At 34.0% G+C, this 17,467-nt stretch overlaps 1 protein-coding gene across 1 annotated transcript in view; it reads left to right on the forward strand.

Annotated features, from left to right (window-relative positions):
* Positions 1-8,083, forward strand: part of LOC131166782 (subtilisin-like protease SBT1.8) — a 32,610-nt gene extending 24,527 nt beyond the window's left edge. Inside the window, exon 2 of the mRNA XM_058125353.1 lies at positions 7,425-8,083. Coding sequence (XP_057981336.1) covers positions 7,425-8,083 — 659 coding nt within the window. The remainder of the gene's footprint in view (positions 1-7,424) is intronic.
* Positions 8,084-17,467: the final 9,384 nt, after the last annotated feature.

The raw sequence follows: 17,467 nt of genomic DNA on the forward strand, positions 1-17,467 counted from the left end.
GCTCATTGCTGCTACTGCAGCTTTCTGGCACTTGTTTCTCTTCATCTACCTAAGTACGATGTGCCATGATTTTAACACCTAAAACCATGTCTCCACCAATCGCCACCATATTTTCCATTGGATCACCTGGTTTGAACCCATATTCCTTATATACCAAAAAGATGCACTATCCGAACATAACACCAAGCTTAGATCCCACCTCATTAGAAATGTGCATGGCTAGACTTCCAAAGTCTACCGTATAACCAGTCTAAGCCTCTATTGTAACTCTCCTATCTAGTGATACCTTTGGCAATTGATTAACCGAGAAACACACCATACTCGCTAACTTCACCAAGAAGTCCCTTGCAAGCCCTGTATATATCATGCCCTACTCACAAAACTCCTTGAACACCATCGTACTCAAAACCAATATCTGACATGAGGAACTCTCTCCTTGTTTGGTACTCCACCTCAGCCACAAGTTACACCTAGTAACCATCTCCAACTTATGCCGCATGAGATGCCCCTAGACCTTTCGTGATAACCTCACGAAATACCTATGTCCAACCCATGATGCAGCCTTCACTGATCCCCAACCATCCACAATAATGTAGTTAAGAATACTCTCCATTTTGTGTGTGGTTGCATTACAAAAAATGACTGACTCAGAACTTTTAGATGCAACTACATCTACAATTGTATTACCCTGCAGTTCATAAAGATTCTCTTCTATCTTCTATCCTTTCATCGCCATCAATATACCATCACACGCCATTGTTGTCCCACCTTCAGGCTTGTATTTATACCCATTACAATCCAAAGCACCCAATGATATGACGTTCTTCTATAGATCGAGTACATGTCTTACCCCACACAGCATCTTTACCACACCATCATACATCTTAATCCTAATATCCCTCATTTCGACAACTTTACAGACCGCATCATTTTCCATTAGAACGAAATTAGGACTCAATAATCTGTAAGTGGACAACCAGGTTCTGTTGAACGTCATGTGACAACAACATCTTGAGTTTAGGATCCAAGAACCTATGAGGCATTTTGAACCTGATGAAACAGAAAGCATCTCATAATCACTACTCCCTAAGTCCCCTTCTTTCACTACATTCGTAGATTTTGATGAACCCTATTGAGCTTTTGCATTCCCCTTCTCCCACTCTGGACATTACGATTTTATGCGCTCTAGTTTGTCACACTTAAAATAGTGAACATCCTTCCTCCTCCTGGATTGAGTTAATTACCACTCGATCCACTCTAGGGCTAGCCTCTCCCATGATCCTGATTACCTTTCGCCACGAGCCCTTCACCATGTGAGCTCTCATAGCTAGCCTTCTTCCTTTCATGAAACTCTAGCAATGCACTCATTATGTTCTTCAAATCTAGGGTTTTTTTCCCTTAAGTCGTCGTAGCCAGATTCTAGTATATAGGCAACATAGATAGGGAGTTTAGCAGCATCACCGTTTTTTCCTCCTCGTCAAACTTCACATAAACTCGCCCTAGATCACTAATAATATGATTAAATGTATTGATCTGCTGAGCCAAGTCCAAACCCTCCACCATCTTAAGCAAATATAACTTTTGCTTAAGATGCAGCTTGTTCGTAAGTGACTTGGACATGTACTTGTGTTGCAGTTTAGCAAAATTGCCACTGATGAGTCCTCATCCATGATGTGATACAACACGTCATCAACCAAACATAACTTGATAGTGGATACAACTTTTGATTCCTGCTCCTTCCAACTTGCGTCGTCCATGCTTTCCGACTTCTGTCTGTATAGACCCTTCACCATTTCTTGCTACACCAGCAAGTCCTTTACCAACCTCTACCACAACTCGAAGTTCCCCATTCCATCGAACTTACTAACATTGAACCTCATAAAAGAAATCCCAGCCATTGAGAACTAATGGCTTTGATACCACTTGTTGTGCAGAACTGGTACTCTTATACCACTTGTTGTGATTTGTTGTGCACCAACAAGCACCATGTTCAGGTACCAATTGTTGTGACAAGCAACTAGAACCTGGCACCACTGTTGATGTTCGCAAATGCACAACAGAAGCACACTTTTACACACTCATGAATCAAACAAACAACTAATGCAAGCATTCGACGATGAACTATATGAACCTAGCAATGCAATTTGCGTACGTCCACAATAGTAGCAACCAATATATGACCATTGATTACTTCATAGAATAGGTTGAGGTTGCATCTTATACAAGCATAATAAGAAGGTCGTAGTCAAATTCACCAAGAAAGAAATAAAATGAAGATATACTAGGATAGATTATCTTAAATAATGCTAAGAATTTAAACAACAAGATGGTGAAGGAGGTGTATAATTAGTTTAAAATCTAGCTTTACAACTTATCTACTTATCGTCCCAAGATGAATAGAGTTGTTGAAGCTACAAACAAGAATGTAAAGAAGATTTTGGAAAAGATGACAATTGTCCACCAAGGTTGGCATAAAATGTTATCATTTGCATTATATGTCTATCGCACAGTTGTTAGAACTTCAATAGGGGCAACTCCATATTCATTGGTACATGGAATGGACGTGGCCATCCCAATAGAGCTAGAAATACCCTCCCTCGAAGTAATTATGGAATTTGAATTGAATGAAGCATAATGGGTTCAGAACATACTTGATCAATTGAACTTCATTGATGAAAAAAATTTGAAATCTATAAGCCATAGAAAACTATACTAGGAGAGGATATGAAAGGCCTACAATAAGAAGTTCAATCTTGAAGCTTCAAAGAAGGAAGCTTGGTATTGAAAAAGATCCTAGAAAATGGAAATGACCTTAGAAGAAAGTTTACTCCAAACCACAAAGGACCATTTGTAGTGAAGAAGGTTTTCTTCGAAGGTGTTTTCATTTTAGATGATATGGATAATGGAGTTATATATCAACCTTGTAATTTGGATGTAATCAAGAAGTTCAATCCTTGATGTCTACACTAGTATCCAAGATGGAATACCTTTCATTTTGATCAATAAAGTGCAAATTTTATTTATATTTGCCTCAAATATTTAAGTATTTTGTGACTTGAAAGAAAAAAAAAAAATATTTCCAATTACATCTGAACTACAGATGAACTTGATCTTAAAAAATGAGGTATGTAGACAACTTATCGAATGAAATGGTTGGTTCAGTCCAAATAGTTACAAGTTTGGGTTTTCAAATGAGTAACTTGCATGAAAAGAAAGTTTTGGAATAAATAATACTTAAGAAAGGGCTTATCTAAGGAAATTTAATCAATTCGTACTCAACTAAGATTCAGAAATCAACATTAGGGTAGTTTTTGGAAGTTTTGGAGATTTCTTAAATGTGCTTTCAAAGGTAATTTTTTTTCCTTATTGTGAAGGAAGAGCTAAAGTGTTATCTGAGCAATCAATAAAGGTCTCATGCTACCCTAACCAACCCTTGCCTATTCTAAAAGGCTTTTCAACCTAAAGGCTCTTTCATTCTCTTTCAAGAAAAAAAATTGTCTTTTGTTTAGCAATATGCACCATAAAATGATGCAAGTTTTAAGGGAAGAATGTAAATAATCAAGGTCTTAGAAAAAGAAACTAGTGTATATGATCAAAGGCTAGCTTAAATAATGATAAGAATCACTAAGGTTAGCTCAAGACAATAAAATTTCTACATGGAGAAAGAGTAAAAAATGACATCTCTATCTTTTCCTGACATTTTATACCTAAACTGTTAATAAAAGAGGGGAAGCTATTAATAGACATTTTTAACCTCTTAGAAATAATGTCTTTTTGATATGGGAAAAGTGGTAAGAAAAATGAATATAAGAGGAGAAAATAAGTTAGAGACGGTTGACCAGCCCTTTTAGGCAGCTAACTAGCCCTCTCTAAAACTAGTCATTGGTAAAACCCTTAGGCGGTCAACCAGTCTACCCCGAAATTTTATTATTTTGACATGTCTTCACACAATTGACTAAAGATATTGGGCCAACCATGTATCCCCTTGATGCTACTTGTCAACCTCCAATATTGGCAGTCAAGAGGTGGTAGCTCTTCTCAAATTTGAATTTTGAAATTCAAAGTTAAACATGGATTTCCATCTAATTCTGAAAGGTCTATAAAAATAACCCTTGGGTAGAATTTAGGAATAAAATAATAGGGTAAAGAGAGGACATTCTATGAGAAGAGAGTGTTCAAGAAGAAGAGTTTTGATTGAAAGAAGAAAGAGGGAGACTACATCCTATCAAATCATTCAAAAGCACTTGGGGAAGGTTTTCTTCAAGGAGAAGTCTTCATCTGTCTAGTGAAAAGGATTAGCATTGAGAGTTTGTTACTCTTCTTTTCTTCTTATGTCATTTTTTAAAAGTTGCCATGAGTGGCATTTCTTGATGTATGTACTAGAAGGAGAGTTTTGATTGAAAAAAGAAAGAGGGAGACCACATCTTATCAAATCATTCAAAAGCACTTGGGGAAGGTTTTCTTCAAGAAGAAGTCTTCATCTGTCTAGTGAAAAGGATTAGCATTGAGAGTTTGTTACTCTTCTTTTCTTCTTATGTCAATTTTTAAAAGTTGCCATGAATGGCATGTCTTGATGCATGTACTAGGATTCACATGCATTCTCTTCCATTTCTCTTAGAATTCTATAGTGTTCTATATGTAATTTTGTAGTGCTTTTCTTCTTCTTCAATGTGCACATGGGCATGCATGGGAAAAGTGCCAAAAATGGCATGTAAATAGGGAATTTTAGTGCAAGTGGTCAACTAGCCCGTGCTAATTTGAAAAAGTAGTCGTTAGGGAAACACGTTGTCAATTAGCCCTCTAAAATTTCAATAGGTGGTTGACCACCAAATCCCAAGAGGTGCAAAGTTGACACCTATTTCCCATTTTAATCCAGGATTTTGCCTCCATTTAACTTTCTACACTTTCATAAGTGTAGACCAGTGTGTCTAATAATGATATTGCAAGGGGTATTTAGATTTTCATGCAAAAAAATCAACTTTTTCAAGAGATGAAGCATGATCACTCATGTTTCTCTCAAATCAATTCAAAGTTTTCAAGTTTTCATTTTACAAAACTTTGGAGTCACACACCCATGATGCGACTTTTGGGTGTTTTGTATGTCTTTACTAGTTTCAAGTAGGGTTTGTGATTTCCCTTCCAAAAGTCCATAACATTTACAAGTTTTTACAAAAAGGAAAATCATTTCAAGGCAATCACCTAGGAAGCAACTTGAGGGTTAAGAAATGATTTCTCAAAATGTATGAACTAGTTTTAATCTCTATTTTTATAGAGAATCCATCATAAAAACTTATTTCTAAATCAATAACATAACGTTTTTCAATGAAGGTTACAAGATAAATCAAGGGTTTTAGGTATTTTTCAATAATGATTTTAAATGAATGATATCTTTTCAAAATTGTTTTTGAAAATGGTTTTCGAACTATAGATGACTTGATTCCTCTTTTGAGAATACGTAGGTAATCTATTTTGTAAATTCAGCTATACCAAACAAAAACTCAAACCCCCTTTGAATTGTTTTATCATTTGCAACATTCTTATGTATGTTACATGTGTGTTTTTTTGTATTATTTGTTTAGTGTTTTGATTATAAATTATATGGAAGTCTTTTAAGAGTTTTCTTTCTTTTGAAAAATCACTTCAAAAGGGATGCACACACACAAGAGGTAAGCACAACAACCATTCAAGGGAATGAGTGCTTTAGGGTGCTAACCCTTTGAATTCTCTAAAATAGGAATTTAATGTGTTACCTTTCCTATGCACAATTGTACTCCCGAAGCTAAACTCTTTGAAGAGTTCCTTATTTTCCTTTTCAAGAATAAAATATAGTGGAAACTCCATTTTTTTTATAAAAAATATTAAGTCAAGTTAGATTAACTATTGGTTCGGATAGTCTATACTTGTTGGTTTTCAAAACAGTCACCAATAGTTGGCAACCCAGGTAGGTCCTCATACCCCGGTGTCAATAGTAGGTGTCCAATAATTACTCATAATTTTGATGGGATTATGGGGGTATCTCTAGATCCTTGGAGAATGTGTATCCTTAGACTTAAATGTGAGGCCTAATAATCACGTTTTGGGATAATATTTTAGGATCCATAATGTACTTTTTTGTTTCCTTCTATGAGTCATGTGATGTGAATAGTTCACCACCAAAAATGAGTTTTTTTTTTTTTTAAATAATACTATTTGTATTAATAATTCTCATCAAGATGATGGAGTTAAAAAAGAATTTCTTAGAATTGCGCAATTGGAAATTTGAGTTTAACTTGATTTTCTCAAAACTCAATTTCCATTGACATTGAAATAAAAATTAGATTAAAAGAGACCACAACAATTTTGGTTGGTTTATACAATGATGAGAGAAGAATAGAGTTCAACATCATATTTCTTACGTTTTAAGATAGTTTTACGACTACTTGTTTATACCTGCAATGCTATTGTTCACGTTGCCAGATCATCAAAGGTGTGCTTAGCAGGCAGAGAAGGACGATTTCAAGTGGGGTTCACATCGTCTTACCCTCTTCTCCTACTGCTATCATTGGCTCATGAGTTTTAGCATTTCCCTATTTATATTGTGCCGTTGTCTAAAAACAAAATTTTTTTTTCCGCCGCTTTTCATACAACATCAAAAAATTTATGAAGAAACAAACAATAAGTTTGGAAGAAAAACATGGGACAGTGAATCGAAAAATTCAATCTTTGGCATTAGTTTGCAATTAAATTTACTTATGAAAAAACAAAATGTAAATTTAACTAAAGAATTTGATTTTATTTTTTAAATAATTTTACTAGGAACATATAGGAATAAATATATTTTTGATTTAGGGGGCACATTATTTATCCTAACCCCATATTTGAGAGCTTAGAATTCAAATCTTAATGTTTAATTTGTGTGGATTCGAAAAATATGCGGTTCTTATTTTGATTCCTACATGGATGGATTTTACGAATGGTCAACAACTAACCATTTTCATGGGATTGTAGGGGGTATTACTAGATCTCTAGAGAATTTCTTCCCATTGATTTTAACATGTAGCCTCTTAAGCACATTCTAGGACACATAATGTGCTTTTCTTTTTTCCTTCTTTGAGCCTTACAATCCGAACAATTTATTCTCTGGACCCACCAACAAAGAGTTTTTCTCAAAATATTATTATTTTAATTAAATAATTTGCATCTAGAATATGCAATTTGAAAAGAACTTTCCAAAATTCCGCAGTCGGAAAATCAAGTTTAGTAATTTGATCATCTTAAACTCCAAACTCCATTGTTGTTGAAAAATATTAGTTTAAAAAAGACCATGAGTTTCAAAGACTCCTTTTATGATATGGTAGTTTTGGACGCACCTAAATTCTTAAATCCCATAAGATTAGCAATTATAAATTTCTTTGTCACTTCCATGTTCTAACATGTATATATAGGTACCTCTATGTCTTGTCCACACATTAGTGGATTAGCGGCCGTGGTCAAAGCAGCCCATCCAGAGTGGAGCCCAAGTGCTATAAAGTCGGCTTTAATGACAACTGCATATACACTCGATAACACCAATTCTCCTCTCCTTGATCTCGCAAACAATTTAACTGCTACTCCATTTGACTATGGTGCCGGGCATGTTAACATAATGAAGGCCATCTCACCAGGCCTTATATATAATATTTCTACAAATGATTACATTACATTCCTATGCTCCTTAAACTACAACATTAGTGTTGTAAAAGACATCGTCATGAATCCCTTTGTTAATTGTTCGGAGAAATACATTGATCCAGGTCAACTAAATTACCCATCATTCTCGGTTATGTTTAATAAAAATAGGACCATTCAGTACTCTCGAGTCGTAACAAATGTTGGGCCTGCAAATTCTGTATACAATGTTTCTGTGTATGGACCACCCACTGTGAGAGTAACTGTGACCCCTAGCGTAATTACTTTTAAAAATGAAGGGGACGAGAGTATGTACACAGTAACATTTGAGTCAATGAAGGATGGAAATAGGGAGGAGAGATTTGCATTTGGGTCGATTACATGGAGCAATGAAGAGTACAAAGCCACAAGCCAAGTTGCTTATTCGTGGGCATAGTTCGTTAGATGTTGTGATGGTGGAATTAAGTTAGTATTTAATATTGACTATTCCCACAAAATTTGTATCCGCTTTACTAATGTACTAATATAATAACGTCTTTTAATGATGAGTTAGTAGTTTAATTGCAAGACTTTGTTATTTACATTTGCTAGTATACTAATATTGTGATATTTTGTAGTAGTTTAATTAATTAGAATTATTAGAGAGCTTTAACAACTATTAGTTCATAAGGTTCCCACAATATTATTTCAGAATTTTATTTATACTTATTTATACAATTTATTTAATAAATTTCAATATAATTTAAAAATTCATTTGAACAACATCATCGAGAAAAGGAGGGCAAAATGTCTTATGCTCCACTAACTAATGATGGAAAGATTTGCCAAATGGGTCTTTTATTTTAATGCTTCGAAGTCTCCCCAGTCTATATTTTATCGTAAGCATGATTAGTCACTTAATTGTTATCATATTAAGCTTGCTTAGGGTATTACACTTACCTATAACCATTTGTCTTATATACATTAGATGGGTTATCATCATGTAAATACTAGTATAGGGTTTATTTAGCAGGTAGCTAGAGTAATGCCTTGGGGAAAATGGGGAGTATTGCTTTTGTCATATTGATGTTTCATCATGCCAAAATGAGATTAGCCTAGAATTTTCTTTAGGGGAAGGTGACTATTCATCAATCTTGTAAAACCCACTAACTTTTGTAAGGATGCTTAACCTAGTTGCTTCCATCAATTAACATATGTTGCTTATAGATGTGTAATAAATGAATTGCCTTACTTTATGGTTCACTACTTGGCTTATGTTTACATTTAAGGTTGCTTACTACTTTCACTTAATTTCTCTCCACTAATTGTGAACTTGTTAGTTCAATTATTCGAATCCAAGAGCGAGGATTAATTAAGTGATTAAATATTTTTGTCAACTATTAATTAAATACAATTACCAAGAAAAATAAGTGCATGGAATCAAATGAAAATTCACCTAAGTAAGCAACCACAAACAAAAAAAAATTATAATGGTTTAGTCAACTTGAGGTACATTCATTCCCCAAGTAAAAATTAAGATTTCTACTCTATTAATTGATATTACAATCACCCGTGCATGTTGCACTTAGGCTACCTTGTCCAAATAACTAGCATGTGAAAGCCCAATTGGGCCAACAAGCCACAAATGGCTTAACCAAGACAAACATCACTTCATCTAAATGGTATCTTGATCAATAGATCCAATTTTCTCAAGAAATATATAAAATAATGATAATATAATAACCTAAACATATATTTCAATTGCTTTGCTTAATCAATCCAAAAATGAGATCTTAACAGCATTTAGTCGATTTAGCGAAAGTCAATATATTTTTTTTAGTTTATTGAGAGGAATGGAAAATTAACACAGTGAAGCACTAGTTATTTTCAACCAATGCCAATTAGAAGCTTGCAATGTCCAAGCAAGAATCCTATTATCAGCACAGCCAATAAACTCTCGAATTCTATTGACTTTTTGTATCCTATCTCGTTTTCGATAATGACAAATACAAGGTATTAAACGTTTACCCTGAGTTTGTGTGCAACATCATTCTTACTTAAATGGGCAAGATCATATGGTGTGTATGGTGACTCGAAGAAAATAATGAAGACAAAGTGTTTAAATTGTTGTAATTTATATTTCATTCTTTCAAGTCTGTAATTATAATTCCAAAGGTCTATAATAATTTGCATATCATGCATGTAGGAACTACAAGCTCAAAGGCCTTAGAAGGACCCTAGGTCCCTACAGATCACTTGGAAATCTAGAGGCCTTAGACAAGCTGGTCGACCGACGCCAAGTGTTTTAGGCTAAGTTAAAATGCCTAAAACCTTAGAAAATACCCTAGTTCCTTCCACTTACACATTTTATTGTTCCCAAAATCACATATAATATCAGGAGAATCAATTGAATTAAAATAAGACTTAAAGGGCTAAAAGAATAGGGTTTCGGGCGACCGAACCTCAGTCGACCGAATTGTTGAAAGGTCAAATAGTTGACCTAACTTCTGGCGATCAAACCAAGAAGGGCACCACTATTCTCGGTCAACCGAACATCCATTTTTACTTTTTCCACCAACTTGGTAGCCTGAACTTTCACATTCGAAATTGCCTCGGGCTACTAAATGCTCAAGTTCGGTAAACCAAACTTGATACCGGGTGACTGAATCGCGGTCTTTTGGAAAATCACCTAGGTTCAGCAAACCGTCCTCTTTCACAAGCACCCAAACTTCAAAAATGTAATTTTTTAAACATGTCTGTTTGGGCGACCGAACCACAGGTAAGGCGCCTAAAACTCTTGGGTTGCATAATTTTTTACCGTGATTAAGAGGGGTTAAACAGGGTTATTTTTCCTAAACATTTTTAAAATAAATTTAATAATACCCCGTGCATCCTCAACGATTATAATTTTAACCTTCTCTATATATAGGGGTTCATTTGCTCAGATTGGCAAGGAATTAGCATATTGATTTCGTAAAAAATCCTCTCAAATTTTCAAAGCCCTATTTCTTCATACAAACCCTATACACTCATATACTACCATTATTTTGAGAAATCAAGCCTTGTGAATGTTTATTCATTGTTCTAGTGTGCTAAAAACCCTCATTTGTCTATTGCATATTTGATTTTCGGATTGAGGGTTTAGCCAAGTTTTTCCTCGATTTTATTTGATAAATCTTTGTGTGGAAAAATCTTATAGCTAAGTGAGTCTTTGCATTATTATTACAAGACTCATTAGACTTTTATTTTTGTGTGTGCAAAAATATTTTTACAAGCTCATTTTTAAATATTTCTTTGTGCTTTGATATTGAGAAATTATTTTTGAGATATTCTGATTATTCTTGGTACAAATCTTTGAAACCCTAAATTGTGATTGAGATTTTCATCTTTACATAGTTTCAAAGATTAGCTTGTTGACACTTTTGTGTTTGAATTAAGATAGCCATTACTTTGAGTGTTGATTACATATATACACCATTGAGCTTATAGTTCTTATATTATTGGTGTGCATTGATTACTATGTGCTGAGTTCTTGTACAAATCTGCTTGTGTTAGAAACACTTTTCATTGTACGAAAATGTTTATCTGATTGTATTCCAAGTGTGGCTTGAGGGGGTTTGATCTAGCTCGTAAGGATCAGGTTGGGGTCAGCCCTGTGAATTTGACCTAGGGCCTTCTTCGCCGCACAAGGAGAGTGTGTAAAGGTTGAGGTCAGCCCCGTTAATTGACCTAGTTGTAATTGATGCTACTCCACCCGTGAACTGAGCCCTTAATGAAATCCTTGTGCTTGTGAGCCAAATCTAGGATGTAAGCAGTATTGGTGGAACCCCAATAACATTTCTTATGCCTACTTTTAATTTCTGCACTTTAAGTTTCAGCACTTAAATGTTTTCGTTTAATTTTTTAAATAATTGATTAGGATTGCATAGAAAGACCCTAGGTTGTGAAATACTGTTAGCATATGGTTTAACCTAGGAATAAGTTTAAAATTCCAATTCACCCCCCCCCCTCTTGAGAATACACCAAAGTCAACATTTGGTATTAAAGCCTTGTGGCATTGACTTAAACATTTTTGTAAAAGATCGTAATGGCTCAAATTGGTGTATCCCCATTCAGCGAGGGACAGTCACCTTCTTGCCCTCCATTGTTTTGTGTGTGAACTACACCCATTGGAAAATGAGAATTAGCATATTTATAAAATCTATGGACTGGAGGGCCTGGCATGTGATTGTTAAGGGAATTCATATTCCTTTGAATGAAAATGATACTAACTTAATGCATGCGAATTCATATGCCATGGATCCGTTATATCATGCTTTAAGTTCTAATTTGTTTCTTGAGATCATGGCTTGTGCTAGCGCTAAGGAAATCTGGGAACAGCTCGAAAAGAAATATGGAGAGACCAAGAAGAAGGAAGAGACCACCACCGCTGAAGTATCAAGTTCTGATGTTCCGGATGTGGTAAATGATAGGGTAATTGCTTTAACAGACGTAGAGGTATATGATTCTATCTCATCCTCTATTGATGATTCTTGTGCTGAATGTTGTAGTGTGTCTTATGCTGAATCATATGTTGATAATACTGTTAATGATGTATGCAATGATTCTGGTGAAAAATATTGCTATATATCTTATGATGAATCATCTGATACTCTTTGTGATAGTCCTGTTGAACAAGCATGCAACGATTCATATAATAATTGTGATATATCTTTTAATGAATCATGTAATAAATTTACTGTTAAGAGCATGCCTTCCTCCGAAGAACTAGAAAAGAGTTTTTTTTAAATGCATAAGTTTCTAGTTCGGGTGTCTAAGCAGGAAAGTCTTTTTAAGAACAAAAATAAGAAGCTGACAATGCAGTTGGAAAAATTGAACGAACATCATGCTATTATAGAGAAGAAAAAGATTGAGAAAATATTGAATATTAACTGCTTAGAAGGAAATGAAAATAAGAATAATCATATTAAACCCTTGGGAATTAAAAGAATTAAATCTTCGAAAAAGGGTTCACATTTTAAGCCCCACGGTCATAAAAATGTCTCAATGAGTAAAAGTCGAATAAATAAGCATAATCTTTCATGAGCATATAAAATTTGCTTATGTCGAAAAATGAAATGGCTCTTTTAATCTAGTTGTCCATGTAGAAGTGCTAGAGGCTTAGATAAGGAGAAAGCGTGGGTAGTTATGAAAGCAAACCTTGTAGGATCTAAGGAAGATTAGATTCCAATAGAAGTTATATAAATATTTTAATCTTCCCTTGGTTCCTAGGCTTAGGGGTTGTGATGACTGTAGGCTTAGGGAGTGGTTCAGGGTTAAAATATATAAACCTAGTATCTGCATCCCCTTCCAATTGGACATGACGTCTTTGCCAAGTAATTGATTTCAAATGCTTAACTCATGCTTAAATAAAACATCGTAAGTTAAGTCATTGTTGTCCATTGCACAAGTTTGAGTTTTAGGAAATGAATCCTTCTAGTTAAACATCTTGTCCTATACTCATCTTAAAAGCCTAAAATGCCTAATAAAATGTTTAGCCTTCACTCTAGGCTTGAAGCATTATTGATCATAAATGACTAATATATATTAAGTGCTCATCATAAGACATCCCTTCTACTCATCAGCTGTATCCTTGCTTCATAATTATAATTATATCTAAAGGATACATACCACTATCCAAAGGGCTATAGTCAAAATTCATATACTTTATAATGCTCTTTTCCAAAATGATCAGGACATAATCTTTAGCTTGCCTATCTTAAATAATGTCCTTCTTTTCAAAAATACTCTCCTAAACATAATAAAAATTTAATCTTTAAGATTATTTATTCTTCTTTGATTCATAAGCTCTCAAACATTAAATCAAATCCATTAGAACTTCATATCCCTTATGATAAGTTGAATGGCTAAGTTGGTTGCAGCAGGTCTCAATCTAGATGAGTGCATAAAATTCAAGTAGACCTATGCACATGCAGGTTAAATTGAAAGTCATTCCATCTTGTGCCTCTCACATGTATTAAATTCATAAGAAAAGAGGCAGACAGAGGCTTATTACCTAAATGAATACTCATTGTGACTTTTTGGTCTGATAAGCCTAATGCATCCATTGCCAAGTTTAAACCATTAAAAATTTTAAGATCCTTGGCTAAGATATTTAGAGATGAAAAAGGCATAGAATGAATAAGTACATAACTCAGGGGGAGCATTTATCCTTCATATCTATATAAATTAAAATGTTATCATATTCTTATATCATTTATGTCTTTATGCCTATATGTGTATAGTATTGCAGCACTATCCATTTTTCTATAAATGGCTAAAATTCCTTTGATGGATAGTTTATTTTTCTTGAACTATTGATTACTGCTGGATAGCATGCTTGTATTGAAAGCCTCCTGCATGGAGGATGTAGTGATGTGTATTGCATGCTGGTAGTGGATATAGGTTCTCATGTGTCTTGAACTAAATTATAAATTGCTTATTTGAACCTATCAGGTACAGGTTTTATGGGAAAACGTCCAATTTACAGACGACATGCTGCCGAAATTTTGGTAGATTTTTCTCAGAGTAAGACCTTGTACAAAGATGATTATGTTAAGATAAATGATAAAACATTTCTGAAATGATGAGTAAAAACTAATTGAATATTAAATTTCATCCTTGTATAATCATCGAACATTTAGGGGAGCTCAGCTCCATCCCTATAGAAAGAACTTAAAAGGATCAAATGCATCACTTCGCTTTTTGAAATATTGATGCTCTTCTGGAAACCTTGAGCATAATATCCAACTTTCATGGTTTTATGATTGTGATATGGATTGTTCTTGGTAATGAGCATTATAGAATGCCTTAATATCTATTTCTGATGCACTTGTTGCCTATAAGGACAATTATACCAATAAGGATAAATATAGTTGATTAATAATCAATATGGTTGGTTTAAAAGTTTCAAAATGATGGCACTACTAGGCATAATGAAATATTTCTCTATCTAGTATAAGCAGTTTATTACATCTAAGTTAGGATTCCAAATGATATAGGGAGCATTTAAAATTAAATGTCTATCATATTATGTTCACAAACTTTTTAGCTTAGATCTGTTGTTGAATCAAGTGTAGCATGTGATTGAATGAAATGTTTTATTTAAAATCATAATATGAAACATGTTGATTTGCCACAGTCTTTAATTTGCCATATGATCTTGTATATGCTTATTAAATTTTTAGGATTATTATGGTTGTGGTTTTTTGCTTATATTTTAGTATGTGCTTAAATATTCACTAGAAAAATTCTGCTTGCATGTGCTTTAAATTAAAATTTCTTTTTCAGCAAGCAACCCCTAGTACTTTTTGAAAAACAACAAAGGGGGAATATTTTTTTATGCTTTATGGCAAGAACTATTTTCAAAACTAAACTCTTTATCTCTTGCCTTATTATTATTAGTATACACATACATACATACATACATACATAAATACATACATATATATATATATATATATATATATTTATATGTTTTTAAATTGCATAATTGGTTCGGCAACTTCACATGAAAATGCATACGAACTAGTTAGACTGTTTTATGCTCAAATCTTCTACCTGTTATCATATGTTGTATGTTTTAAAATCAAATCTTTTATGGGTCTTATGATATGATTTAGATTGTTATGGTTTGTGGATAATTCTGTTCTAATCATGTTTGTTATGTCATCTTAAGTTTGAATGACCAGGTATATTGTTTGTGTGCTCATTTGCCACTCTTTTCAAAAATAGTTATATTTTTTATATGCCCACCACTCTTTTAAGTAGGGGATGTTCTCTTAAGCTAATATTTTTTAAAAATGCTTAAAATGTTTTACTTACCTTAACCCTTTTTGCCGATATCAAAAGGGCGAGAAATACACTTGCAAAAATTGGTATGCATATTCTTAGACGGAGCTTTATTAGACCCATTTTTGCATTTGAATTTGTCGTCATCAAAAATGGGGAGATTGTTGATTTTTTGAGTCCTATCTCGTTTGTGATAATGACAAATATGAGGTATTTAATGTTTTCCCTGAGTTTGTGTGTAGGATCAGTCTTACTTAAATGGGCAAGATCATATGGTGTGTATGGCGACTCGAAGAAAATGATGAAGACAAAGTATTTAAATTGTTGTAATTTATATTTCATTCTTTTAGATCTGTAATTATAATTGCAAAGGTTTGTAATAATCTGCATATCATACATGTAGGAACTACAAGCTCAAAGGCCTTAGAACGATCCTAGGTCCTTACACATCACTTGGAAAATGAGAGACCTTAGACAAGACTTTGGTCGACCGACGCCAGGATTTTTAGGCTAAGTTAAAATGCCTAAAACCTTAGAAAAGACCCTAGGTTCTTGCACTTACATGTAAGATTGTCCTCAAAATCACATATAATATCAGGGGAATCAATTGAATTAAAATAGAACTTAAAAGGCTAAAAGAATAGGGTTTCAGGCGACCGAACCTTGGTGTTCAAAACACCTTGGTCGACCAAACCATTGAAAGGTCTAATAGTTGACCTGACTTCAAGCAACCGAACCAAAAAGGGCACCACCATCCTCGGTCAACTGAATGTCCATTTTTACTTTTTCCACCAACTTGGCAGCCTGAACTTTTACGGTCGAAATTGCCTCGGGCTACCGAATGCTTAAGTTTGGTAAACCTAACTTGATACCGGGCGACCTAATCGCCCAGGTTCAGCAAAACGTCCTTTTTCATGGGCACCCAAACTTCAAAAATGTACTTTTTGTAATGTGTCTGTTCGGGCAACCGAACCACATGTCAGGCGTCTGAAACTCTCGAGTTGCACAATTTTTTATCGTCATTAAGAGGGGTTAAACATGGTCATTTTTCCTAACTTTTCTAAAACAAATTTAGTAATACCTAGTGTATCCCCAATGGTTATAATTTTAACCTTCTCTGTATATAGGCGTTCATTTGCTCACATTAGCAAGCAATTAGCATATTGATGAACCAAAAAATCCTCTGAAATTTCATATCCCTATTTCTTCAAACAAACCCTACACACTCATTTACTACCATTATTTTGAGAAATCAAGCCATGTGAGTGTTTATTCATTGTTTTAGTGTGCTAAAAGCCCTCATTTGTCAATTGCATATTTGATTTTTAGATTGAGGGTTTAGCTAGGCTTTTATGTAATAACCCAAAAATAAAAAATAAAAAAAAATTAATTAAAATTATTAATTAATTAAGTGGTTAAACACTATAAAATTAATGTATTAAATAAACCAATTAATTATTAATTAATTAATTAAATAAATGTTATTAAATTAAATAAATAAATAAATAGTAAAAAAAAGGGAATAAAGATATATATATATATATATATATAAAAGTTAAAGTATAAGAGATAATATATCATACTCTGTGTGTGTGTGTGTGTGTGTGTGTGTGTGTGTGTTAAGTTATGTAAGTAAGTAAGTTTAAAAAAGAAGAAGAAGAAGATGAAACTTAGACGTCTCTCTCTCTCAATCTCTCTCTGAACTTTCTCCTTCTTTCTCAGTTTCACCCGTCGCCTCTTCATCTCCGCCTCTCTCTCTCCCCTCATTTCTCGACGAATACTCAACCGATTGGGAAACGGAAGGTGTCGTTGGGTTCCTAACTCCCCACCACCGACATTTCTACTAGAACGGATTTGTCGTGGGAATGGCTTAGGTATTGCTCCTAGGGAAAGATAATTTTTTCTCATTTTCTCAATTTTGCTTTAAATCTGCTGTTAATTCGACAATCAGGCACCACCACCGGGTCCTAGTCATTGATATCATCATTTTGACGTGGTTAATTTTTCAATT

Source organism: Malania oleifera, chromosome 10 (assembly GCF_029873635.1).
Source record: "Malania oleifera isolate guangnan ecotype guangnan chromosome 10, ASM2987363v1, whole genome shotgun sequence".
NCBI classification, from domain to species: Eukaryota; Viridiplantae; Streptophyta; class Magnoliopsida; order Santalales; family Ximeniaceae; genus Malania; species Malania oleifera.